Source organism: Emys orbicularis, chromosome 3 (assembly GCF_028017835.1).
Source record: "Emys orbicularis isolate rEmyOrb1 chromosome 3, rEmyOrb1.hap1, whole genome shotgun sequence".
Taxonomy (NCBI): Eukaryota; Metazoa; Chordata; order Testudines; family Emydidae; genus Emys; species Emys orbicularis.
Window position 1 is genome coordinate 1,080,001 of NC_088685.1, and position 27,332 is coordinate 1,107,332.

General features: G+C 57.6%; 1 protein-coding gene across 1 annotated transcript in view; it reads right to left on the reverse strand.

Moving 5' to 3' along the window:
- The window catches only part of MPV17 (mitochondrial inner membrane protein MPV17), a 29,475-nt gene extending 3,931 nt beyond the window's left edge, over positions 1–25,544 (reverse strand). The window contains exons 1-4 of the mRNA XM_065402116.1: positions 25,472–25,544; positions 5,419–5,534; positions 1,670–1,762; positions 887–982 (exon numbers count right to left, since the gene is read on the reverse strand). Of these exons, the coding sequence (XP_065258188.1) occupies positions 887–982; positions 1,670–1,762; positions 5,419–5,534; positions 25,472–25,544 (378 nt within the window). The remainder of the gene's footprint in view (positions 1–886; positions 983–1,669; positions 1,763–5,418; positions 5,535–25,471) is intronic.
- Between the last annotated feature and the right edge of the window lie 1,788 nt (positions 25,545–27,332).

Sequence of the window (27,332 nt, forward strand, 5' to 3'; positions counted from 1 at the left end):
TTAGGGATGGATCCCCCTGGCCAAGCCCCCTCTACACCCAGGCGCGCCCACAGCACTGGGCAGGTGGCTGCTGAGGGAATGCGCCAGCCACCAGGAGCAGGGGCTGCAGGCTCAGAGCCCGGCCGGGGAGCGCTGGGAGCGGAGAGGGGTCCCCCCCACCCCACACACACGGAGCTTGGCTCCCTCCAGGTCTCACTCAGCAGCCCCCCCATCGCCTGCAGAGGAGGGAGGGGGCTCTGTGCCCGGGACCCAGGGCAAGCAGCAGGCGCGTGGCCTGGTGCCCCTGGCAGGAGGAAGCAGCCCGGGCAGAGTCTCCGTGTGCCCTCAGGACTCGCTGCAGAGGGACTGGCAGAGGGGTGCCAGCTACCCCTCTTGGCTCCGGCGAGAGCCGGAGCACGCTGCCTCGCTGGGGGAGCAGCCCGTCCCCGGCCTGGCTGGCCCCGCTCCCACGTGGTGACTCATGGCGGGGACTGGGCTCGCCGGTGCCAGAGCCCGGGCTGCGCGCTGACTCACAGCCGGAGAGCGGCGCAGGGCGCTGGGGGAGGGCCGGGGCACCGGCTCGCCGGGTGAGTCACTCGGCACTTGCTGACTCAGCCGCTTGCGTTGGTCTCAGACCACGGTGTGGACGAGCCATCTGCTAACGGCTTTAGGGAGCTGCCAACGCAGACAGGTCCCCCCCAACCCCCAGCACCTGTGGCTAGCAGAGGATCATGGGGGTCCTGCTGGGCCCCTCTAGTAATGCCCCCTCCCCCCTGCTCTCCCCGCCCCCCAGCGACTCCCACCAGGCTCCCGCCGGGCAGCCCCCCAGCAGCTTGGGACAGGAAGTGGCGAGCACAAGCTGCAGTTCCTGGGGGCTGTATTGCCCCCAGCACGGCTTGGGACTCACCCGTCGCATCTTGGCCAAGCTCTCCTCGGCGGACAGGCCGTTGAGTGCCCCGGCGATGGCCAAGAAACAGCCCAGGAAGCAAGGTGCAAACCCCACCTAAAGGGAGCCAGGAGTGAGTGCCCTGCAGCCCCCCCCGGCCAGCCCTCTGCACCCAGGCTGGGCCCACTCGATAACCTGGCCCTGCTGAGAACCCAGCCTGGCCAGGCCCTGGGCACAGGGGCCGGGGGGCTCTGGCCTGAGCTCTGGGGGGCAGGAGGTGAGGGGATGCACTCCTTTGCCCAAATGCAGCTCCTTGGAGGGCTCCAGCCCAGCCTGCCCCCATCTCTGCCGCAGAACTGCCCTGGGAGACCCCAGCCCCAGCGTGCAATGCAGGCGGGCTGCTCTGAGCATGGAACAATGCACGCTGGGACCCATTGTTCATGGGGCAGCCAAGGGGAAGGTTCCCACAGCAACGGCCAGGGCAGGGGAGCCTGGCGGGGGGAAGCCCCAGGCAGTGCTGGAGCCTGGGCATGTGCTACGTGGCCTGGAGCGCAGGCAGGCCCCGGCCCAGGAAATGCATGTGCAAATGCACATGGCTGCGAGGGCACAGATGTACCCCTCTCCCCATGGGCACCCATCTCCTGCACCCCACCTCCTGGGCACCCACCTGTCGCAGCCCCACCCCCCATTCCCTCTCGGGCACTCACCTCCCCCCAGCCCCCCAACCTCATGTGCCTCCCAGGTGCATCCTCCCCGCGCACCCACTTTCCTCAGTCCTCCCCCAGAAACGCTTCCTTTACAGACCTGATCCAGCGCCATCTTCTTCAACGCCACCATCCTGGTGTTTCCCGGAATAAGTCGATCCAGGAGCTGGTACCAGCCTCCCACCACAGGGCCCTGCGGGAGAAAGGGGGTCTGGCACTCTGTACCTCAAAGCAGCACCCTGGAACCCCCATATTCACTCTCATCATATAATCGTATTTCATACAAAGCAGGCCATGTAAGGTATGATAGGAAAGGTCATGATCTGCTGAAACCCGCTGTTCTGTCCAAAGACATATATCGTTCGTGTGTGTGAAGTGATGAGATTTGCTGTATGGTTGTTACTGAACTATGCTGTCAGTTTGCTAGTGACAACACAGGAGGTGATCCCCACTCAGGAAGGTGTTAAACACCCATTAATCAGCAAGGGACTTGTAGACACGGGATTTACAATGCTGTAAGAGGGCTGCCCAAGCATCACCCAATGGGGGACTGCTCAACTCTGTGAGGCAGCAAAGCCCACCAGGACATGTCTGGGCTAATGTTTTCCAGGTACATGGACTGAGGGGATCCTGCCTTGGCCTTTCTCCTCCCCCACCTACGCTGGAAGCAACAGAACGCTGAGAAGACAAAGACTTCAGCTGGTCCCAGGCTTAAGGGGAAGCCTGTGTATCAAGAACTATAACATCCAGTGAAGTGAGAAAACTGATTTAGACTGTGTGCTCACCTCTTCTTTTCTCTGGTAACTATCTCTGACCTTTTGTGCCGACCACGTATAATCCCAGAACATCTGTCTGTAGTTAATAAACCTGGTTTAGATTTTACCTTAAACAGGGTGTTTTGCTGGAAGTGTTTAGGAAACCTCAGCTCAGGTTACAAAGGCTGGTGTGGGTCCTCTCCACATCGAGGGGTGGGCGGACCAGGTCATGTACTTACACTCACCAGGCTTCTGACCAGGGCAGGACGGTACAGCTCGGAGGTACAAGGCTCGGAGCTGGTGCCTGTCTCTGTGCGATTCGTGAGTGGCTCTGGGAGCATTCCTGGAATCTAGCTGGGTGTGGGGCTCCACAGGCGGTTGTGCTCAGTGATCACAGCACCTGGAGGGGTTTGCTGCCTGTCACTAGCAAAGCATTGTGGGAGACAGCCCAGGCTGGAGAGTTAAGAAGGCAAAGCGCTACCCCAGTTCCAGGATCCTGTCACGGGGTCAGCCCAGGAGGGGCCTGCTGTGGTCCCTGGAGCTCCACCTCCTGGGCTCAGATGGGATTGCAGAAAGCACGGGTTCAAGGCATCGGCCATGCACTGGGCTACGTGCCCCACAGACATACAGACTGACTGACGGGCCTTCCCTACACACGCTCCCTACAGCAGGGAAGAGGGCATGTCCTGGGCCAACGCCCCCTGATGGGCATCACAGAGCCCCCCACAGACAGAAAATGCCTCCCCTGCCCCTGCATTGGTGAGGCCTCATCTGGAGTAGTGTGTCCAGTTTTGGGCCCCACACTACAAGAAGGATGTGGAAAAATTGGAAAGAGTCCAGCGGAGGGTAACAAAAATGAAGAGGGGGCTGGAGCACATGACTTATGAGGAGAGGCTGAGGGAACTGGGATTGTTTAGTCTGCAGAAGAGAAGAATGAGGGGGGATTTGATAGCTGCTTTCAACTACCTGAAAGGGGGTTCCAAAGAGGATGGATCTAGACTGTTCTCAGTGGTGGCAGATGACAGAACAAGGAGTAATGGTCTCAAGTTGCAGTGGGGGAAGTGTAGGTTGGATATTAGGAAACACTTTTTCACTAGGAGGGTGGTGAAGCACTGGAATGGGTTACCTAGGGAGGTGGTGGAATCTCCTTCCTTAGAGGTTTTTAAGGTCAGGCTTGACAAAGCCCTGGCTGGGATGATTTAGTTGGGGATTGGTCCTGCTTTGAGCAGGGGGTTGGACTAGATGACCTCCTGAGGTCCCTTCCAACCCTGATCTTCTGTGATTCTATGCAGGAGGGTCAGGCCATTCTGCCCTGGTGCCGAGGGGAAACTGAGGCACAGGGCATGGGGGAGGTTGTGCATGGCTACGCTGCAAGCAAGTGGCTGGGAATGGAGCCCTCTTCTCTCTGAGCACAAGGCCCAGAGCCAACGTGGGGGAGGGGCTGGCGGGCGCTGAGAGCTCAGGCAGTGATCCGGAGGGGAGAGTGACAGGCCAGTATCGACCCTGGGGCCCAGTGCAGGTCCGCAGCCTGGCAGGAGATCCCCCAGGAGAGCCAGCAAAGTCTGGTTCAGCTGTGGGCACCGAGGAGACAACGCCCCCCGCGACGGCCAGGGAGGCACCCTGAGAACTCACACTGCAGCCAGAGCTCGGCACAGACCTCCACCACACAGGCTGGGGGCCGCCCAGTGCAGCCGGAGCACGAGGGGCATCTTCCCTCGGAACCAGCAGGGCGAGGAGGAACCCTGCGGAGAGCACCGGGCAATGGTGGCTGCAGCCGGTACAGATCCCTGGGGCTCTCGAAACAAACACGAACGGGAGAAACAGGGCTGGATGCCAGGGCGCGGAGGTCTTTTCGTCAGCTCCGTCACTGCCTGCCTTGGGAGAGTCCCCAGCTTTCTCTGGGCCTCAGTTTCCCCACCTGATCCTGACTGAGCTCCTGGCTGGGAAGCAGGGGAGCCTATGCAGTATGTTGAGCTCTCAGACGGAAGGCAAGGCCAGCACTGACCGTGAGAGGACAGTGCCCCCTGCCCCTCTCCCTGCAGCACAGCGCCCCCAGGGCCTTGGGGCCAGAACAGGCTGCAAGGGAGAGCCTCAGTTTCCCCTGTGTGCGGCACTGTTCCCCCACAGGTGGGAGCTCTGGGGCAGGCGAAGACACAGGGGTGGATGGCGCCTGGCGGCCTAGGCCCTTAGGGCCCATCTCCAGCTCTTGAGAAGACAAGGGCAGATCTAATGGCCGGGACGTGGACACCTGGCGACCAGCAACCCATAGAGACGTGGCCGTCCCACCTCTCTGCAGGGGGCTGAGCCACATCCCCCAGCTCGGGAACAAAGGCCTGGGGGGGGGTTAAGTGTGGGCTGTGGGGAGCAGTCGGGGGCACCCCGGGAGTCTGACAAAGGAGATCGGACAGACGGGGGGACAGAGTTTGAACCACGGGGGTCACTGCAGCTGGGCTGGGCGCTGGCTGACCAGGCTGGGCTGGGCTGTAACCGTCACTTCTCTGGGCTCTCCAAGGGCTGCCTGTGCCGTGTGCCAGGCCGCAGATACACCCACCTGTCTGCCCGCGCTGGCTGGGCAGAGGCCGAGCTCCGGAGTGAGAACTGCAGCGTGAGTGGGAGCAGCTGGTGGGGGCAGGCAGGGATCTGAGCGCTGGGCCTGTCCCAGGGAGCTGCTCCCTCTCCCAGGCTCCTCAGCGCTAGACTCAAGCCAGGAGTTGTTCGACACAAGGGCATGGGAGCGGCAGAGCGGCCAAGTGCCACATAATCGAATTGGCTCCTGGCTGGTTCCAGCACCACTCAGCACTTCGCCTGCAGCAGCACAGACTGCAGGGCCTGGGAGCAGCTCCTAGGGCCAGAGCCTGGGCAGCGGGCAGCCGTGGAGTGCTGATGTCCCCCACCCTAGGCTCGCCCCCAGCATGGCAGAGTCCCATGGCTGCCTGTCGGGAGGCACTGCCAGCCCCAGGGGTAGAATTCTGCAGCCGCTGCCTGCTCCTCGCACGCCCGGCGCCAGGCCGGCTCTGCATGCTGGCGTGCACACAGCCTGTTGCAATGGGTCCCCCGCTCTGCTCCCAGCGGGCCCTGGGGGGGCGGCACTCACCACAAAGCAGAAGCCAATGGCCATCATCTTCAGCGTCCTGCGACTGCTGTGCCCTCTCAGGCCCCTTCTTTCCACCAGCTGCTGAGAGATCACATCTCCGACTCCCACCAGGGACCCTGCAAAAAGCAGCCCCCAGCTCGGTCAGAGTGTGGACACCTGCTGCCCCCCCCCCCCCCCCCGCACCCACAGCTGGGTCAGGAGCGCGGACCAGGAGCGGGACCCCCCCCCCCACCAGTGCTCACAGCTGAAAACATCTGCTCGATGTACAGCAGAAGTAAAAAAAAAAAAAAACTAACAAAATATTAGGAACCATTATCGATAATAAGACAGAAAACATATTGCCACTGTATAAATCCATGGTACACCCACACCTTGAATACTGTGTGCAGATGTGGTCTCCCCATCTCAAAAAAGATATATTGGAATTGGAAAAGGGTCAGAGAAGGGCAACAAAATGATTCGGGGATGGAACAGCTGCCATATGAGGAGAGATTAATAAGACTGGGACTTTTCAGTTTGGCAAGGAGAAGACTAAGGGGGTTATGATAAAGGTCTATAAAATCATGACTGGTGTGGAGAAAGTAAGGAAGTGTTATTTACTCCTTCTCATAACATAAGAACTAGGGGCCACCCAATGAAATTAATAGGCAGCAGGTTTAAAACAAACCAAAGGAAGTATTTCGTCACACAACACACAGTCAACCTGTGGAACTCCTTGCCAGAGGATATTGTGAAGGCCAAGACCATAACATGGTTCAAAAACGAACTAGATACATTCATGGAGGATAGGTCCATCAATGGCTATTAGCCAGGATGGGCAGGGATGGTGTCCCTAGCCTCTGTTTGCCAGGAGCTGGGAATGGGCAACGGGATGGATCACTTGATGATTCCCTGTTCTGTTCATTCCCTCTGGGTCACCTGGCATTGGCCACGGGCGGAAGACCGGATACTGGGCTAGATGGATCTTTGCTCTGACCCAGTGTGGCCATTCTTATGTTCACAGGCCCCCTAGTGCCACACTGGGGCAGTGGGGCCAGCACTGACTGCTGGGGAGAGTGCCCCCTGCTGAGCCCCCACTGCTCCCTGCAGCACAGCGACCCACATCATGAGGAACCAAGTGCAATCAACATCCACAAACCTGTGGGGCCTGCTCTGCAGCGATCACTGCCCATGCACCGCGGGGCCAGCAGAGCAAAGCAGCCCCTGGGGGCCAGAGCAGGGCGGCTAGTCACAAGGGCTGCCGGGCGGTTCTCAGATGTCATCCGCATCCCTTTAACACCAGCTCCAGGCTCAGGGTCCCAGCGGCTGCCCGTACAGCACCTCCGAGCTCTGCCTGGCGGTCACCCCCCGCACGCCGTGGGCGGATCAAAGGCAAACCGTAGCAAGCCCTGCCGCCCCCCGGAGGGGATGAGGGACGGACATGTGTGTCCGCAAGGCTGGAGGCTCCCGGAGCAAGGGCTAACGGCCACACAGCCATTGCTAGACCCAGGCCGCAGGGCTTTTATCGCTGTGCCAACGGACCCCAAGAGCGGCCGGGGGCTCCTGGCTCAAGCCCCGCAGGTGGCGACGCCACCTTAAATGCTGTGGAGCAGCCCTGGAAGGCCTGAGCCAGCAGGGGCTCATTCATGGCTAAAACACAGCGGTGGGACCACACCTCTGCTGGGGACACAGCAGGTGTCACTGTGACGAACTGGGACTGTTCTTAATGTGGTCTGTGAATGCTGACAGGGGAGTGTGGCTAGGATAGTCTGCATTGGGGGATGGGAGACTGACCGATGGAGAATACCTGAGCATGTAACATGAGAACCCAGGAGGGGGCTGGGGCCAGGTGACACCTTTGCCCGGGAAACTGAACAAAGGCTGTGGGAGGGGTCGCTGAAGGCAGAGTTTCAGGAGGTAGCTAGTGACCATGGCTGGGAGGCAGACACGGCTCTGACCTCCCAGGGGGGCTAGGGTGCCCGGGGACTCCGAGAGGGACCTAACTGAGGGGTATCCTGTTTTCTGCGCCTGCAAGACCTGTCTTGGACTGTATTCCTGTCGTCTAAATAAACCTTCTGCTTTACTGGCTGGCTGAGAGTCATGGTGGATCGCAGGAAGCCAGGGGTGCAGGGCCCTGAGTCCCCCATACTCCGTGACAGTCACGTTATTGATTTGAACTGGGACCATATAGAACATGGTTGCAACCAAAGTCCTGTAGTGGCACCAAATCTTGTATAAAGGGGGTCAAATGAGGTGTCTAAGACAAGGTTATGGTTGGCTGGTTATGATTATGCTGTTTATATGTGTGTATCAGTTTTGTAGTTGAAGTTATGAATATTGGCTCTATACTGTCTGTATTTCAAACTTATGCTCTGCTTCTGGGTGACATCCCAGACAAGCTGGTGTCAGCTCTGCCTAGCCTGCTTGATGGCCCATTAAGGACCATCAGCTACAACTGACCCATTGAGGGAAGGCAGATACGCCTTGTAACTCAGCAAAGATAGAAAATGTGGCAAAAGACCACCTTGGCTTAACCACGAGATCTTGCATGATCTAAAAAATAAAAAGGAGTCATATAAAAAATGGAAACTAGGACAGATTACAAAGGATGAATATAGGCAAACAACACAGGAATGCAGGGGCAAGATTAGAAAGGCAAAGGCACAAAATGAGCTCAAACTAGCTACAGGAATAAAGGGAAACAAGAAGACTTATCATCAATACATTAGAAGCAAGAGGAAGACCAAAGACAGGGTAGGCCCACTGCTTAGTGAAGAGGGAGAAACAGTAACAGGAAACTTGGAAATGGCAGAGATGCTTAATGACTTCTTTGTTTCGGTCTTCACCGAGAAGTCTGAAGGAATGCCTAACATAGTGAATGCTAATGGGAAGGGGGTAGGTTTAGCAGATAAAATAAAAAAAGAACAAGTTAAAAATCACTTAGAAAAGTTAGATGCCTGCAAGTCACCAGGGCCTGATGAAATGCATCCTAGAATACTCAAGGAGCTAATAGAGGAGGTATCTGAGCCTCTAGCTATTATCTTTGGAAAATCATGGGAGACGGGAGAGATTCCAGAAGACTGGAAAAGGGCAAATACAGTGCCCATCTATAAAAAGGGAAATAAAAACAACCCAGGAAACTACAGACCAGTTAGTTTAACTTCTGTGCCAGGGAAGATTATGGAGCAAGTAATTAAGGAAATCATCTGCAAACACTTGGAAGGTGGTAAGGTGATAGGGAACAGCCAGCATGGATTTGTAAAGAACAAATCATGTCAAACCAATCTGATAGCTTTCTTCGATAGGATAACGAGTCTTGTGGATAAGGGAGAAGCTGTGGATGTGGTATACCTAGACTTTAGTAAGGCATTTGATACGGTCTCGCATGATATTCTTATCGACAAACTAGGCAAATACAATTTAGATGGGGCTACTATAAGGTGGGTGCATAACTGGCTGGATAACCGTACTCAGAGAGTTGTTATTAATGGTTCCCAATCCTGCTGGAAAGGCATAACGAGTGGGGTTCCGCAGGGGTCTGTTTTGGGACTGGCTCTGTTCAATATCTTCATTAACGACTTAGATATTGGCATAGAAAGTACGCTTATTAAGTTTGCGGATGATACCAAACTGGGAGGGATTGCAACTGCTTTGGAGGACAGGGTCATAATTCAAAATGATCTGGACAAATTGGAGAAATGGTCTGAGTTAAACAGGATGAAGTTTAACAAAGACAAATGCAAAGTGCTCCACTTAGGAAGAAAAAATCAGTTTCACACATACAGAATGGGAAGAGACTGTCTAGGAAGGAGTACGGCAGAAAGGGATCTAGGGGTTATAGTGGACCACAAGCTAAATATGAGTCAACAGTGTGATGCTGTTGCAAAAAAAGCAAACCTGATTCTGGGATGTATTAACAGGTGTGTTGTGAGCAAGACACGAGAAGTCATTCTTCCGCTCTACTCTGCTCTGGTTAGGCCTCAGCTGGAGTATTGTGTCCAGTTCTGGGCACCGCATTTCAAGAAAGATGTGGAGAAATTGGAAAGGGTCCAGAGAAGAGCAACAAGAATGATTAAAGGTCTTGAGAACATGACCTATGAAGGAAGGCTGAAAGAATTGGGTTTGTTTAGTTTGGAAAAGAGAAGACTGAGAGGGGACATGATAGCAGTTTTCAGGTATCTAAAAGGGTGTCATAAGGAGGAGGGAGAAAACTTGTTCACCTTAGCCTCTGAGGATAGAACAAGAAGCAATGGGCTTAAACTGCAGCAAGGGAGGTCTAGGTTGGACTTTAGGGAAAAGTTCCTAACTGTCAGGGTGGTTAAACACTGGAATAAATTGCCTAGGGAGGTTGTGGAATCTCCATCTCTGGAGATATTTAAGAGTAGGTTAGATAAATGTCTATCAGGGATGGTCTAGACAGTATTTGGTCCTGCCATGCGGGCAGGGGACTGGACTCGATGACCTCTCGAGGTCCCTTCCAGTCCTAGAATCTATGAATCTATGAAAGTATGCAGGGACTGGCCCATGTGACTCCAGACTCCATTTTGCTGTAATTTTCCACAGTGAGAACAAAGAGGTGTTCTTACACCTGGAAAAGACTATAAAAGGCTGATGCCTCATCTCCATCTTATCTTCAATCCTGCTTCATACCTCTGGAGGGACTATGCTACAAACAGAAGCTCTGAACAAAGAACTGAGGACCCATCCCAGCTAGGGATGTACTCCAGAGACTTGATTTAAACCTGCAGTTAATTCTATCACTGCTACAAGCCTGACCCAAGAACTTTGCCATTACTGTATGTAATTGATTCCATTTAACCAATTCTAGCTCTCATCTCTATCTTTTTCCTTTTATGAATAAACCTTTAGATTTTAGATTCTAAAGGGTTGGCAACAGCATGATTTGTGGGTAAGATCTGATTTGTATATTGACCTGGGTCTGGGGCTTGGTCCTATGGGATCAGGAGAACCTTTTTTCTTTTACTGGGGTATTGGTTTTCATAACCATTTGTCCCCATCACAAGTGGCACTGGTGGTGATACTGGGAAACTGGAGAGTCTGAGGGAATTGCTTGTGTGACTTCCTTGGGCTGTAATTGCCCTGTTTTAAGCAATTTGTCCTGAATTGGCACTCTCAGTTGGGTCCCGCCAGAACCAGCATCGTTACACCAGGCCGGAGGCAGCTCTGGCCCCAGGCTGCGCAGCTCCCTGGCCTGGCTTTGAGGGGGAGCGCTGGTGTTTTCAGGGCCCTCTCTCAGCCCCCCGCTGTGTGCTCCCCTCCTGCCTGCTGACCCTACACCAGCCCATGTGCCAACTCCAGCCATGGGCCTGAGCGGAAGCCCGCAGCCTGTGGGTCCCACTTGGGAGTACCCCAAGGGCATAAGCTGGTGGGCAGAGTCTGCCCCCTTCCTGCCTTAGCCCTGAGCGCCCCTGGGGCCACACTGCCCGGGCTCTGCCGCAGCCTCTGATGACGTCAGACCATGCGTCTCCGCTCGCTGGGCTGGGCCAACTGCCACGCGGGCCCGGAAGAGTCAGCGGCGTCATTTGGCTTCGAAAACCTGAGCCTCTAAAATAGGTCACTGCCTTTGGCAGCTCGGGACAGGTTCCTTTCCCAGAACTGCTGCTTCTGTCACACCATCTGTGGCTGAAGCCTGTGCCACACCTGGCACCCTCAGTCAGCGCCCAGCCCCCGGAGCCCGGTCCAGCTGCTGAGGCCTACGGATTGGTGCTAGGGCGTGGACCCCGGTCCCACAACTGGGGGATTACTGCTCCGGGCAGGCTCCCCAGGGGCTCAGATGGCCAGCAAAGGCCTGAGGTGGCCGGGCTCAGGAAGCAGCTCCAGGGAGGCGCCTGGCACCACTAGCCAAGGGGTTCGGCTCACACATTCCGTTCTGCCAAAGCAGGAGACTGCCCGGAGAACAGCCCGGAGAGGCACCAGCCGCCACGGTGCCACTCACCCCCCCTGCACCAGCAGCAATCGGCACCTGGGGAACAGCTGGGGCAGAAGTCCCCCCCCCCCCGAAGGACCAGCAGGCCCTCAGCTGGCCGGGCTCTGGCTTTCCCGACTGAGTCAGGCCTGGCGCACAAGTAAGAGAGACGTGGTGCCGGCGCATGGACGAGGGATGAGCTGGGTGTCCCGTGGGCGACGGGGAAGCTGGTCACCCGCGGGTGATGCTAAGGGGAGCGGCCGGACTCCAGTGTGTGCCCCTGAGGGTGGCTGGGACAGGGGCCCAGAACCTGCCTGGCTGTGTCTCCCTGGGCAGCGCTTCCGACAGCTCCTCTCCGTCCCTCCATTGATAAATGTGCAGCCATTCAGTGCCGCCCCAGCAGGTTTCATTGATTCATTCCCTAGAGCGGCTGGGCCCCCTGCCCAGCCTGCGGGAGCCCGGCCGGGGGGAAGGGACTGGAGTGAGTGACAAAGCACCTCACCCCGCCAGCACCTGCCAAGTGTAATAGGATGAGCAGGTCCCTGTGCCAGGAAGCAGCCTGCGTCCCCGGGGAGATTAGATTAATCTCTCCCCCGCGATGACTTCACTTGGGCAGCTGCCACCCCCGGTTAGCGCTCGGGTCCGCTCCCCTCCCGCAGGGGCCGGGCCATAACCCTGAGCGATTGCCGGCCCCCAGGAACTCAGGCCCAGCACACGGCCTGGAGGCTCTGCGGCCAGCCTCTCCCATGGGCTGCGCACACCCCTGCTCAGGGCATCAGGCCACGTAGATGCACTAGGGGCACCAATGCAGGCTGGGCACAGCCTCACCCAAGCACTGCATGCCTGGCACCAAACCCACTGGGGCACGTGCCAGCCTGCGGCACCCCCCGGGGATCTCCTGAAGGGCAGCGCGGAGAGCAACCAGAGCTGCTTCCTGCCACGTGGGAGCACGACAGCGGGGGGGCAGGGCCCACAGGGACTGCAGCCTGCCCAGCACCTCCCCAGCTTCGGGCTGCCAGGCCGGGGCTCAGGGACCCCGGAAGCAATGGCCCGGGGGCAGCCCCGCACGTCCAGACCGACCCAGGAGCTAGGACTCCCAGGGGCTTCTCGTGTGGCAGGCTGGGCTAGTGAGATGGTACAGCCCGTCGGCCGCCGAGCAGACTTTGGTGCCCTCCTTCCTGCCCCAGCAGAGGATGAGCCAGACGTACAGGGCCCAGCTGGATGGCTGGCCTAGGCCGGCTGGCTGGCTGGGGCTGGCTGACTAGGGCTGGCTGACTGGCTGAGCTTGCAGGCTGCTTTTCATCCTCGCCTCGGGACTTTGAAACAGGCCCAAGTCTAAGTAGGCCACAGTGTCTGCGGTCCCTGCGTGCCTCTCCAGTGGCTATTAATCCATAATTACACCATCCATTTACAAATTACACTCCTGCCTCCGAAGGCTCCTGTCCAAGGGCAGGGCACAGCACGGCTGCAGCCACAGGCCCCCGCTCTGCCTCTGGGGCTCAGCTGAGAACCTGGGCTGGGGCCGGCCAGGAGCGGCTGCGGGACACGCTGCTCTGCACGGAAGTGACCCTTCCTCGGCGTGTCAACAGCCCCCAGGGCTGGGCCAGCGATTCCTCTTAACATTACCAACCAAACCGGCCTGGGCCCACCCAGAAACCTGGGCAAACAACCCCCGGCCGGAGATCTCCCCTCGGCAACGCGTGCTCCTCACCAGCACTGGGTCCTGTGAGACAGACAGCGGGACCGCAGCCACCACAGCTCCCCTCCACCCCACAGCATCCTGCCTCGGTTTCCCACCTTCCCGGGGACAAATGTCTCCTTAGCACCCCACTGGCAGGATCCTGTCTGCACGTGGTGAACTCCCACAGCCACCAGTGCGCGGCCTCCACACTCAGCAGGCAGGTTACAGCAGCACACACACGACACGGGCAGGAACCGCTCATCACCCCGCAGCCCAGATGAGTGGATTTAACCCTCGCCCTGGCCCAACGAGCGTCTCTGCTAACGAGCTCTGCTCAGGAAGTCTTTCCCCCAGTTCATCGATAGATGGCAGCAGAGAGCTAATTCCATCAACTGGCAGAAACCTAAGTGCCCCTTTGCCCCATAGGCCCCTTCCCCCCAATTCCTTCCCTTTGCCCCTCTCTGCCAACGCTCACCCAGTGCCCGCAGCTGGCGCTTCCCACTGTGCCGCTAAAATCCTTCCAGGGCCACTCCCTCTGGCCGCTCCCATCGCAGCCGCGGAACATGGCAACGACGATCTTCCAGCCCCGCTGCTCATCCCACCACCCTTCCCACTGCCGCTTTCCCATTCCCCCCTCAGGGGCCCAACCCAGCTCTGCTCGGTAACATTACGGGGAGGCACCAGACGATGCCATTAGCGATCGCAGGTCCGTGTAAAATGCTTACTGCTGGCTGTGGTGCAATTTTCTCAATGCTGTGCACACTGCTAGTCCTTGCCTCGGTCTCTCTGGCTATATATCTATCATCTTAGGTGCTGCCGCCTGTTTGCTCTGACCACATCGCCATCGTATCTGAGCATCTCACACGCAAACAAATCTAACGTGGCAGCACCCCTGCGAGGTGAGGAAGGCCAGGCCCGACTTACGCGTAAGGTGCAGCGACCTGACAGCCCTTGTCCAAGGCCACATGGGGACTTTGTGGCAGAGCTGGTAACTGAACCTGTTTCTTCTGGGTCCCAGACAAGTCGGTGCTGTACGCCCGGCCCCCTCGCCCTGCAGGACACATGCATGGGGCCGTGACTCTGCAGGGTGTCAGCAGAGTGGGAAGTGCAGACGCAGCCTAGGAAAGGAACGAGCCAGGATCAGGGAATCTGCCCGAGTCCAGCCGGGATGAACTAGGAAACCCTGAATCTACTGAAGAGACAAAATCTCGTCCCGGCTGCGCCCCCCAACCCACCCTCCTTGGCCGGCCACGCCTCCGGAGACACTCTCACCAGTTGGCCCTGCCCTCCCAACCTGCCCTCCCCAGCCAGCCGCACACCATGACACGCCCTCCTCAGCCAGCTGCGTCCCCCGCCCCGCCCTCTCCAACCCGGCCTATCCAGCACCCCACGCCACCATGTCTCCTCCCACGTGGCTGGCACACCGCTCTCCCAGCACTCCAGCCCACTCCTCCCCTCCCTCAGCATGCCACTGCCCCTCGTGTCCCCTCCCACATGACGAGATGGCCTGCCCCGGCCCAGCCCGCCCGGCCCCGCTGGCCCGACCTGCCACGCTCCACCCCCCCGGCCTGCCAACCACGCTGCTCCATACCACACACACAGGAGAAAAATAAACCAGGTAGAAAACAGTTGACCACAGTGGCTGAGAAGCAGCCGCATGGCAGGGAGATGGAGGGGGGGAGGCAGGGCCACCAGCAGAGACCAGGCAGAGTGGCCAGCACACTCCTGAGCAGCTGAGGTCTCTTAGCCAGCTCACACTCGCTCACACCCTCTGGGTGTGCACGTGTGTGTGTGTGTGTGTGTGTGTGTGTGTGCGCGCGCGCGCATGCACAGAGCCCTCTGGGGCCCCTCACACTTGGGGTGTGTGGGTGTGGATGTGCGTGTGCACAGAGCCCTCTGGGGTGCCTCACACTCAGGGTGTGTGTGTGTGTGTGTGCACAGAGCCCTCTGGGGTGCCTCACACTCGGGGTGTGTGTGTGTGTGTGCACAGAGCCCTCTGGGGTGCCTCACACTCAGGGTGTGTATGTGTGTGTGTGTGTGTGTGCATGCACAGAGCCCTCTGGGGCCCCTCACACTCGGTGTGTGTGTATGTGCACAGAGCCCTCTGGGGCCCCTCACACTTGGGGTGTGTGGGTGTGGATGTGCGTGTGCACTGAGCCCTCTGGGGCGCCTCACACTCAGGGTGTGTTTGTGTGTGCACAGAGCCCTCTGGGGCCCCTCACACTTGGGGTGTGTGGGTGTGGATATGTGTGTGCACTGAGGTCTCTGGAGCGCCTCATACTCGGTGTGTGTGTGTGTGTGTGTGTGCAAGTGTGCACAGAGCCCTCAGGGTGTGTGTGTGTGCGCATGTGCACAGAGCCCTCTGGGGTGCCTCACACTCAGGGTGTGTGTGTCTGTGCATGTGCACAGAGCCCTCTAAGGGCGCCTCACACTCAGGGTGTGTTTGTGTGTGCACAGAGCCCTCTGGGGCACCTCACACTCGAGGTATGTGTGTGTGTGTGTGTGCGTGTGCACAGAGCCCTCTGGGGCCCTCACACTCGGTGTGTGTGTGTGTGCGTGTGCACAGAGCCCTCTGGGGCCCCTCACACTCGGGGTGTGCGTGTGTGCGTGTGCACAGAGCCCTCTGGGGCCCCTCACACGAGGGGGTGAGAAGGACTGTGGGTGTCCACGCGCCCCATGGGTGCAGCTCCTGTCGCATTGCCTGCCTTGCGCTCTGCAGCCCCGTGCCAGTTGTCTGGGCCCTGCGCTCTCCAGCCAGGCTGCCGTGCCCTCGCTAACGGGCCCCACTGACAACAGCGGCTCTCCAGGACACACAAAACAGCTGATGGCAGCACAGCGGCGGGTGCGTCCTTGAGGCCGAGGAGCCATTTGCGGGATTGCGCTGGGTAAACATGGCCCAGCGCCAGGCTTGCGCCACCTCCCCCCCTCAGCAAACAACACGTCACCCACCCTTTTAGGGAGATTAAATCGCTGCATCCCGGGGAACAGCGAAGCAAAACCACCGCAGGGCAGCACTGCCAGGGGAGCCCAGCCTGCCACACAGGGACAGCCGCATGGGCCCCAGCCCCCCAGAACACGGCACGGGGGTCTGGCTCAGCGCTGGCTGACTGGTGCCCCCAGCCTGGTCACTTTGGCCAAACAAGCCCACGGGGAGACCCTCTCAACCTGGCCCAGGCGCCGTCGGGGGGACCCGGCTGGACCTGGGCAGAGCTCAGCATCCGCGGCGCACGAGCCCCAGCCGACGGGGGCAGGGAGCTACGGGGGTGGCGGGGACGGGTCACATGCCCCTCCCCAATCGCCTGCAGCACCCTGGAGTCAGAGCTTGAGTGTGGAACGTAGAGTTCTGTGCTGCGGGCAGAGCATTTGTCTATAAGCAGAGGCAGGGTGATGACGATAACAAAAGGCTTGTCCTTAAATCAAATTAAGGCTCCTGAGATGATCCTGAAAGCATTCCCAGGCTCTCCAGTTAAAAGCCAGGAAACCAAGGGTAGGACTAAATGGTCAGTTTTCACAATGAAGAGAGGTAAATAGAGGTGTCCCCAGGGGTCTGTACTGGGCCCAGCACTGTTCAGCATATTCATGAATGGTCTGCAAAAAGGGGTAAACAGCGAGGTGGCAAACTACTCCAGATAGTTAAGTCCCAGGCAGACTGCAGAGCTACAAAGGAATCTCACAAAATTGAGTGACTTGGCAACAAAATAGCAGATGAAATTCAATGTTAAATGCAAAGTAATGCACATGGCAAAATACAATCCCAACTGGTGGCCCCCCACTACAGAAAGGATGTGGACAAATTGGAAAGTCCAGCAGAGGGCCGAATGGCTAGGTAGCAGTTCTGCAGAAAAGGACCTAGGGGTCACAGTGGACGAGAAGCTGGATATGAGTCGACAGTGTGCCCTTGTTGCCAAGAAGGCTAACGGCATTTTGGGCTGTATAAGTAGGGGCATTGCCAGCAGATCGAGGGACGTGATCATTCCCCTCTATTCGACATTGGTGAGGCCTCATCTGGAGTACTGTGTCCAGTTTTGGGCCCCACACTACAAGAAGGATGCGGAAAAATTGGAAAGAGAACAGCGGAGGGCAACAAAAATGATTAGGGGGCTGGAGCACATGACTTACGAGGAGAGGCTGAGGGAACTGGAATTGTTTAGTCTGCAGAAGAGAAGAATGAGGGGGGATTTGATAGCTGCTTTCAACTACCTGAAAGGGGGTTCCAAAGAGGATGGATCTAGACTGTTCTCAGTGGTGGCAGATGACAGAACAAGGAGTAATGGTCTTCAGTTGCAGTGGGGGAGGTCAAGGTTGGATACAGGCAGGGAGTCCTTGGACTTACGACACAGTTGCTTCCTGAAAATCGCATCCTAAGTCAAAACATTGTAACTTGGAACCAATTTTCCAACTGGGTGATTGGTTCCTGAACCAAGGCCCAATACACTATTTTCACCAAAATAACCCAGATTTTTGTACTCAATCAATTATACACGAGTAATAAATACACATCAGTGTATTTATATTGTAAATAGGAATCATGCTGACATAAAACAATCACATAATAAGCTAAACATACATAAAGAAATATAGTACAGGCAGTCCTCGGACTTACAACACAATCGGTTCCTGGGCATTGCTGATCTTGTCATTTGATTTGTAAGTTAGGAAACCTACGGAAGGAATGAAGGAGATGGGACACCTTCTTCTGAGCTCATGGGTGGGTCTAACTGGGTGGGGTTTTCAGGGGGTTTTGAGGTGATTTGGGAGGACTTAAAGGAAGTGTCCAAGGAAGTTTGGACAGATGTTCTCCTCTTCCCTGTACATGTTGGATATGCTCCTATTCACAGATGCACTGCACTCAATGTTGGGGTCGTGTTCCTCAAACAGGGACATGGCAGCTTCCAAGTGTTGAAATGCCTCAGCCAACACTTTTGTTGTCAAGACTTTACGAGAAGAAGTCTCTTCAACAGTGGGAGCGTCTTCTTCTTCCTCTGCCACTTTTTGCTGTTCCAGATCAATGAGGTCCTCATTAGTTAATTCTTCAGAATGTGATGCCAGCAACTCAACAACATCCTCTGGCGCAACGTCTAAGTTGAGTTCTTTGCCCATTTCAACAACAGTGTTGGTCACTGTCACGGAGTGTGGGGGAGTCAGGGCCCTGCACCCCCCTTCCTGAGATTCACCGTGACTCTCAGCCAGCCAGTAAAGCAGAAGGTTTATTAGATGACAGGAACACAGTCCCAAGCAGAGCGTGTAGGTACAACCAGAACCCCTCAATCAAGTCCTTCTGGGGGGTTCAGGGAGCTTAGACCCCAGCTTGGGGTTCCCTGCGTTGCACCACCCAGCCCAAACTGAAACTAAAAATTCCTCCAGCAGCTCTCTCCCCCCTCCCCTCTGCTCCTCCTCTCCTTTGTTCAGTCTCCCAGCAGAAGGTGTCACTTCTTCCAACCCCCCTCCTGGCTCAGGTTACAGCTCAGGTAGCTTTCTTCCCATCCCCAATGTAACACATTCCCAGGTCAAATCCGCCCCGCTCCCTGCTCCATCACAGTCACCTCCTCAACAGTGTCTGTGAATCCTTGGAAGTCAGACACAAAATCAGGACACAATTTTCTCCAAACACCATTCAAATTGGATTGTTTGACTTCATTCCATGACTCACCAATGTTCTTAACTGCATGGCAAATGTTGAAGCCCTTCCAAAATTCCTTCAGAGTTGGGCCACCTTCCTCTCATTTGCCCTGATGGCCTGGGCAAATGTGCTCTTGAGATAGTGGGCCTTGCAGGATGCAATTACCCCCTGGTCCATGGGCTGCAACAATGAAGTGGTGTTTGGGAGCAGAAACATCACTTTGATGTCAGAATGCATGTCATCAAGGCTGGGTGGATGACCAGGAGCATTGTCGAGGGTTAACAGTGCTTTAAATGCAAGATTGTTTTTGCTGAAATAATCCCTGACGCTTGGCACAAAATGATGATTAAACCAATCCTCAAAAATGTTTTTACTGACCCGCGCCTTAGGATGGGGTTTCCATATCACTGGGAGAAATGCCGTGGACTATCCCTGGAAAGCCCTGGGGGTTTCCGAACGGACACAAGCAAAGGGTTAAGTTTAAAGTCACCTGCAGCATCTGCACTGAGTAAAAGAGTGATCCTATCTTTAGCAGCTTTGTACCCTGGCATGGATTTCTCCCCTTTGCCAGGTTGGTTCTCAGCGGCGTTTTTTTCCAAAAGAGCCCAGTTCCATCAACATTAAAAACTTGCTGAGCACAATCCCCGCCTCCTCAATGCTCTCAGCCAATGTCTCAGGAAAAACACGAGCTGCCTCCTCATCAGCACTGGCCGTTTCACCGGAGATAATGATGTGATGCAGATTGGCCCTGGCTTTAAAACGCATAAACCGCCCCCTACTTGCATTAAAAGGCTCAGCATTGTTTCTTTAGATTATCATAAAGACTCCCGGCCTTCTCCTGAGTTCTGCCTGAACTCACCAGAGCCCGGCGTTGAGTTTGATCCTCCAGCCAAACAATTAATAGTTTCTCAACCTGGGCAATAAGTCCAACATGCTGCTTAGTTATCACAGTGGCTTGCATAGGAGCCGAGCCCTTAACATGTTCCTGAATTCGTACTTTGTCTTTCATGACGGTCACGATAGTCGTTTGGGGGAAATCCAAAGCTTTACCAATTTCAGTTGTCGTCTCACCTTTCTTGGACCTCTTAATTATTTCCATTTTTGTTTCCATAGTAATTGTTCTACGTTTCTTAGAAGAAACATCACTTGCACGAGATTTTCGCTTTTCTGCCATTATTATGGGCAAAGAAACATTAACTTTTAAGAAAAAGTTTGGAAGCACAAAGAATCAACATGTAAAAATGGCGTCGGAACAGCTACTGAGCGTCCTGAGTCATGGAGATCAGCGGTGCAGAATGTCGATGCGCACATATGAACTTGTTCGCTGGCGTGGCGTTGCGTCAGCTCAAGCATCGTAAAGTCGAAATTGGTGTCGGAAAGTCGAAAAAAGGTGTCCCTTTATAAACAGCGTAAGTGCCGTTCGTTGTAACTCGAACATCGTAAAATGGAGGACTGCCTGTATTAGGAAACACTATTTCACTAGGAGGGTGGTGAAGCACTGGAATGGGTTCCCTAGGGGAGGTGGTGGAGTCTCCTTCCTTAGAGGTTTTTAAGGCCCGGCTTGACAAAGCCCTGGCTGGGATGATCTAGTTGGGGTTGGTCCTGCTTTGTTCTATGATTCTATACATACAAAATGATGGTGCCTAAATGAGCTGTTACCCATCAGGAAAGAGATCTTGGACTCATTTTCAGTACCCTGGGAGCACTATCTTTCCAGAGTGCTGCAAATGTATAAGAATCCTTCTCACTGTGCCTGTATCATCCTGAACTCATTCTCCAGCTTCAGAAGACTTAAACATTATCTCCAGGCATCAATGGGAAAGAAGCAACTGAATAATGTAGCTGTCCTTAATGTGCAGGCCACGTGGGGGGGCACGTGTGCCCCCTTAGCTGGTGCTCCCCTTTGTGTCCCTCCAACGTGTCGCCCCTGCCACGCACAATATATCTGGGTGAGAGCCAGCCCTGCCCCACAACCATGCCAGCCAAAGGGGGCAGGGAGAGAAGCAGGTCGCACAGCAGGTCAGCCAGGGTAGAACACAGGGCTCCCTACCCCTGCACCTCACTGCCTCTGCCACATGATGGGCTAGTGCCAGGAGCAGGGTGGAGCTGCTTTGCTGACTCACCCCGACAGCCAGAGCAGGAGGGGCTCACGGGACCCCACTCAGCACACAGGCTGGCTGGCTGACGCTCCGTGCTGCCAGAGCTAGGAGAGGAGACTGAGCAGGGGGAAAGTCCCAGGGATGCTCAGAGAATGGCAAGTGCAGGCCTGGCTCACAGCTGCATTTTGTCGCCATGCCCGGCCAGCAGGCGGCCCTGAGCAGCAGGCTTTAGCTTAGAGATGCCGTGAGGGCTTGTTTGCAGGATGCTGCTAGCAGCCGGCTCCTCTTCACCCGTTAGAACAGGGCTCGCGTCCCAGCGCTGCAGGGGAGCGGGAGTGGACCTGACGGTCTAGGAATGCCTCCTAACTCTGCACCCAGATGGGCAGCCGAGTCACCCGCATCCTTTGGGGTTCATGCCCCAGGACTTACACAGTGAGCCTGAAGGCAGCATGTCACTGGGGCTTCAAACCCAGCACACTGGAAATGTCTGCAGGGGCCAAGCGTTGGGTCCCTCTAGCCAGAGAGCAGCTGGGCTGCAGCACCGCTGGCACTGTGATGCCTTGCAGGGCACGCCCCTGGTCCCGCTCCCCGCCAGACTCACCCCTGCTGCGCACCTTGCCCGCCGAGCAGCGGGAGCAGGACCCTGAGCTGCCCCAAAGCCTGGCACCTGGCCATCAGCCTTGCCCAAGGCAGGTGCAAGCCAAGGGAGCCAGCCCCCTGCCCTGGACGGGCGCCGGAGACCCCTGAGCTGGAACGGCTGGAGCAGGAGCAGCCCCTGTCTCTGTGCTAACATGGCTCCCGTCAGCAGAGCAGCCCAGCTCCCCCAGCGAATGTGCCCTGCCAATAACTGATGTCGGGGGGGAGGGGAGGGATGATGATGCTGTCCAGCCAGGCTCTGGCCCGAACCCTCCTGGAGCCGGGAGGCTACAAGCCCAGACACGAGAGCAGGAAATGCACAAAGACCCCCCGCCGGGCACAGCTCAGGCACCACAGCCACCACTCCTGCCCCCAACTCTCCTCCTGGGAATGGAAAAGATTTGGGAAAACGCAGGACCCCAACCTCACACCAGCAACCCCCCACGAGCCCTGGCTGGGGCGGCTGAGCAGAGCAGTCAGGGTGCTGCTGGAAGATCGCGGTCCTAGCCCGGCACTCTGAGTGCATCAGGATCCCTCCTCGCCAAAGCCTCAGACATCACCGCCACGGCCCGGCACAGCCCGTCCCCACCCAGCCTAGCTCCTCGCTGGGGCCGGCTCCACTGCCCAGCCGTTACATTTCGAACAGGCTTTCGGTGCTCCCCCCGGCTGCCCCCCACGTGCCTCCTCCTTTGCCACGAGGCCTCCAAAGAACCAGCGGCCGGGCTGGTGGTGTGCAGAGACACTGTCCAGCTGCCCGTCTGTCCGTCTCTCGGGCCTCGGGCCAGTGAGAGGGGTGCAGTGCCCAGAGCAGGTCCCGGCCACTCCAGTAACACTGAGGAGCCTGCCCCAGGGGGCAGCTGCTGCTCTCCCAGGTCCCGTGGTTGGCCCCTGCCCCCTGGCGCTCTGAGGCCCAGGCTCCCACTGGCTCCGTGGCCTAGGAGACGGGAGGGAGCCTTTCGCCCTCCAGGGTCGCTGCCAATTCAGCCTCAGCAGGGGGCAGTTGTGACCGGCTCGCCTGCTCTCCTGCATGGCCCAGGCCAGGGAGCCTCCCACAGTGGCCCTGGGTCCAGCCCAGCCCTGCTGGCGAGCCAGCCCTGAGCGCGAGGCAGAGCCAGCCAGGCCGGAGGTAAGACCCCGAGTGCTGAACTGCCCTCACGGTGAGACCTCTGTGCCTTATTTCCCGTCTGGAGTTCTCTAGCTCTGTGCTGCGCACTGCGGGGGGACGCGCACCCCGGGGGTCACCAGCGGGTCCATGAACTCCTTCAGGTATTGCCCTAGTCTTACAACAGGCTACATAAAAACTGACTAGCGAAGTCAGCCCAAACTAAAATTTCCCGTGACTCGCCCCTACTGCTGTATGTACACTATAGACCGCCCCGTAAGTACAAGCGTTCTGTTCCACATGGTTTATAACTCAGCGGTGACACTGAGAACGTCGGTAATCTGTCAGGAACGGTGTGGCTGGGACACTCCTGGATTTTTATGTCTGGTTTTGTGAGTGAGGTGAAACGTGGGGTACGCGAGACGAACCAGCCTGGTGAGGGGAGCACAGGCGTCTGGAACGATTGCGAGCCACTGCTCCAGCTCTTGTTCTTCCTCTGCCTGCGGGCTGCAGGGCCCTCTCCCCACGTAGGTACAAAACCACCCCCAGACGTCTCCTGGGTAAGCTCCCCAGCCTGTGCTTGTCCAGTTCATCCCACGGGGCCAGAGCCAGCACCCGGCCACTGCCTCCACACACAGACCACATCACACCTTAGTCTCGAGTCCAGGGGGCGGAAAACCCACTCCAGGCTGGGCATCCAGCAGACCCAACCCCCTGCCACACACCCACCCGCTCCAACAAACAGGCAACAGCCCACAAAGCGTCCTGCTCACCACACCAGCGGGTCCGGCACTGCTCAGGATGCTGCCAAGATCTGCACTAAAGCAGGGACTGATCTTACGCATGAACAACCGCGCCCCCCGTGGCCTCCCGCGCGCCGGGTGGGGAGGAGGGGTCAGCTGAGAGGTTACAGTCCTGCCCGGTATGTGCGAGGTCACCCACTGAGCTGACCAGCGGGGCACCAGGCTGCGACCCTCGGCAGCAGGGGAGTGGCTGGGGGCAGGAATCGGAGCGGCTGTGCTGACTGGGTAAGAAGGGGCAGTCTGGTTCCAAGTCCGCTCTCTGGCCCCGTCGGCCGTCGCAGAGTGGCAGAAAGACGCCCCCCTGATGCCCCAGACGGCTTAATCCAGGGTAGCCAGGGAACCCTGCGCTGGTGCCAGTAATGCCCAAGCTTGTCCCAGCCCCGCAGCCTCACTCTGCTCCCTGCCGGAGCCCCCTGATGCTCACCCTGCTCCAAGCCAGCTGCCAGGGTGGGTCCCTGCCCCCCCAGCACCAGGCTGCCCCTCCGCTAGCCCACTTGGGGCTCCTGGAGCCTGGCCCTTATCATCCTCCAGCTCCTCACACTCACTCAGGGTCCCTGCCCCCAGACGTGGCAGGGACTGGGGACCCAGGGCCAACCCCTTGCAGGGCTGCAGCTCTGGGCAGGAGCCTATTTCTCTGCAGAGGCTGCCCGTCTGGACCCTGCTCGGGGCAGACCAAGGAGCAGCAGGAGAGCTGGTGAAAGGGGCCAGGGCTTCTCTCCCCAGCGGGCACAGATCCAGAGCCAAGTTGAGGGCACAATGCTGCATAAAGGGGAGCAGAGAGCTCCAGGGACCAGCCTGGCAGATCTCCGGGCGGGACAGTGCCCAGCCTAGCCAGGCTGTCTTGGGCCTAGCTCAGAACAGTCCATCCAGCCTGCCCCGGGCCGAGTCCGAGCCAGCCCTGCGCGCACTCCTGGGGAGCTGCAGGACAGAAGTGACCCCTGGAGACAGCTGCAGCCTCAGCCCAGCGGAGGGGCGGGGGAGAGCCAGGCAGCGACTGGCCTGTCCCAGACGGAAGCAGAGACCCCCTTAGATGCCAGAGACCCCCTTAGACGGGAGCTCAGCCCTGGACAGCACCTAAACCTGAGTGTGTGCTGCCCTCTCCTGGCTGCAGGTGACAGCTCAGGCCTGGCCTGGGGCACCTGGGGGAGGAACAGTGGGGTGCGGGGCTGGCAGGGGGGGAACAGCTTCGACTGGCCAAAGCTGCTGCCCACCTCAGCACCCCGCACCCGCCACTCAAGCAGGGGAGGGGGAATGCGACTCCGACAGGGCATCGGGGCTCGTACCAGAGCCAGGCACCCACCGGAAGGTGACTCCCTGCCCGACTCACTGACGGGCCGGCAGCCCCGGCACATGCAGCTGGGGGCACCTCTCGCGTGCAACCTCCGCACCCCAGAGCTCGGCCAGGCACGGCACACCCAGCGCTCCAACAAGGGCGGGGCTCCAACCCACACCCCAGCGCAGCCTTCGGCCCGGCACTGCCAGCGCCCCAGCCCCACGTCCGCACCCACAGCAACACCCCGCCACAGACACACGCACACATCCCCACCCCAGAGCTCGGCCAGGCACGGCACACCCAGCGCTCCAACAAGGGCGGGGCTCCAACCTACACCCCAGCGCAGCCTCCGGCCCGGCACTGCCAGCGCCCCAGCCCCACGTCCGCACCCACAGCAACGTGTGTGTGAGCCATGCACCTCTGCAGCCCCTCCTGGGGCTGGCTCACGTGTCAGATCTGGAATTAGCACCTTCCCCAGCAGCCCCAAATAGAGGGGAGACAGGGGGAGGGGGGAGGCACTGGCTCGCTTGCTGGAGAGGGGAGGTCCCAAATGGCTGCTCCTGGCCATCCACCAGCTTTGCTCTAGGCCCTGAAGCAGCAACTCTGCATGTTCAGCCAGGTACTGGAGGCGTGCGTGTGTGTAATACCAGGGCATCAAGGGGAGGAGCTGGGCCAGCCCTGCCTAGGTAGGCCTCTTGCCTGCCCGTGCCCCTGGCTACGGCTAGCTGCCCACCTCCCCAGCCCCGAGGCGCAGCATTCTCTGTCCACAGACCCGAGCGCGGGCAGTTCCAGAGCGTGAGACCCAGTTCACTCCATGCACCTTTGCCTCACTCCACCCTGCAGTTCCCGGGCCCGGGGCCTGCCCCGTGCTCAGCCTCCGAGAAAGTGAACCCCCCGGGCAGAGACACTCCAAGGAACGGCCAGAGGCTCTTACCAGCTGTGAGGATCTGCACTTTCCAGGGGTGCTGGGCCATGAGCCGCTGGTACGACCTCCACAGTGCTGCCATCCCGCCTGCGGCCAGCTGCACAAGAGAAGGCAGAGGTAAGTCACACTGCCCTGTTCCCCCTCCTCGCCCTCTGCAGCCTTCCCAACTGCCGGCATGGCGAGTGAGCGACAGCGTCTGTTTAACGGTGGCACAGACTCCCGGGGCAGGAAGTGGAGGAGAACCAGCCCCCGGTGAGTGTGAGAGAGCTTAGGGCAGGGCCCACATGTACACCAGGTCACTCCTCCTGTCAGCCGTGCTCTCAGCACCACGCTGGGCACGGGCAGGTAACTGCCCCAGCGCACACTCATCTCCAGCACCACCTGCTCCCCCAGCCCAGTGCCAAGCAGGCCCAGTCCGAGGGTGGAGAGCAGAGAGACCCAGCCAAGGTGCCAGGTCACACACTTGGGGACTAACCACAATCCCTGCTCTAAGCTGGGGACGTCTCCGCTGGAAGCAATGGAGGAGGAGAGACCTGGGTGTATGGGTCCATCACGGGGTGACTATGAGCCGCCAGTGTGATGCGGCCGTGATAAAGGCTAACGCAGTCCTAGGGTGCGTCAGGCGGGGGATTTCCCGGAGAGATGGGGACGTGCTAGTATCATTATACCAGGCACTGGTGAGCCCTGGGCTGGAACACGCGAGCAGGGCTGCTCTGCCGCGGGTAAGAAAGATGAACTCAGACTGGAAGAGGTGCAGAGAAGGGCGACGAGGCTGATCGGAGGAACGGAGAACCTGCCTTACAAGAGGAGACTCAACGAACTCGGCTTGTTTAGCCTGACCAGACGCGGGCCGAGGGGAGATCGATTGCCCTCTCTAAATCCAGCCCAGAGAGAAACACCAGGCTGGGGGGGGAGTTATTGAAGCTAAGCGCCCATGTGGACACAAGAACACGTGGCTAGAAACTGGCCATCAACAGGTTTAGACTTGAATTTAGAGGAAGGTTTCTCACCACCAGAGGAGTGAAGTTCTGGAGCAGCTGCCCAAGGGGAGCAGTGGGGGCAAAACCCCGAACTGGCTTCCAGCCTGAGTGTGATCAGTTTATGGAGGGGATGGTGTGATGGGGCTGCCGACGATGGCATGGAGCCGACCTGCGACCGCTAGCAGCAAATACTCCCAGCGGCCGGTGATGTGACACAGGGTGGGAGGGCTCTGAGTTGCTGCAAAGAATACTTTCCCAGCTGTCTGGCTGGTGGGTCTCACCCACATGCCCAGGGTCCATCCCCTGTTGTTCGCTCCCAGCTTCTGGCAATCAGAGACAAGGGACACCCAGAGTATATGGTTGTCCCTGATCATCTTGGCTAATAGCCATTGATGGACCTATCCTCCATGAACTAATCTAATTCTTTTTAGAACCCTGTTATAGTTTTGTCCTTCACAACATTCCCTGAAAATTAGTTCCACAGGTTGACTGTCAATTGTATGAAGAAGTACTTCCTTTTGTTTTAAACCTGCTGCCTATTAATTTCATTGGGTGACCCGTTTTTTTTTTTTTATGTAAAGGAGTAAATAACGCTTCCTTATTCACTTCCACATCATTCACGATTTTCTAGACCTCTGTCATATCTCTCCTTAGTTGTCTCTTTTCCAAGCTGAAAAGTCCCAGTCTTTTTAATCTTTCCGCACATGGAAGCTGTTCCATACCTTAATCATTTTTGTTGCCCTTCTCTGTACCTTTTAAAATTCTAATAAACCTTTTTTGAGATGTGGTGACCAGAACTGCACGCAGTATTCAAGGTGTGGGCGTACCATGGAAATATATAGTGGCACAATGATATTGTGTGTCTTATTATCTATCCCTTTCCTAATGGT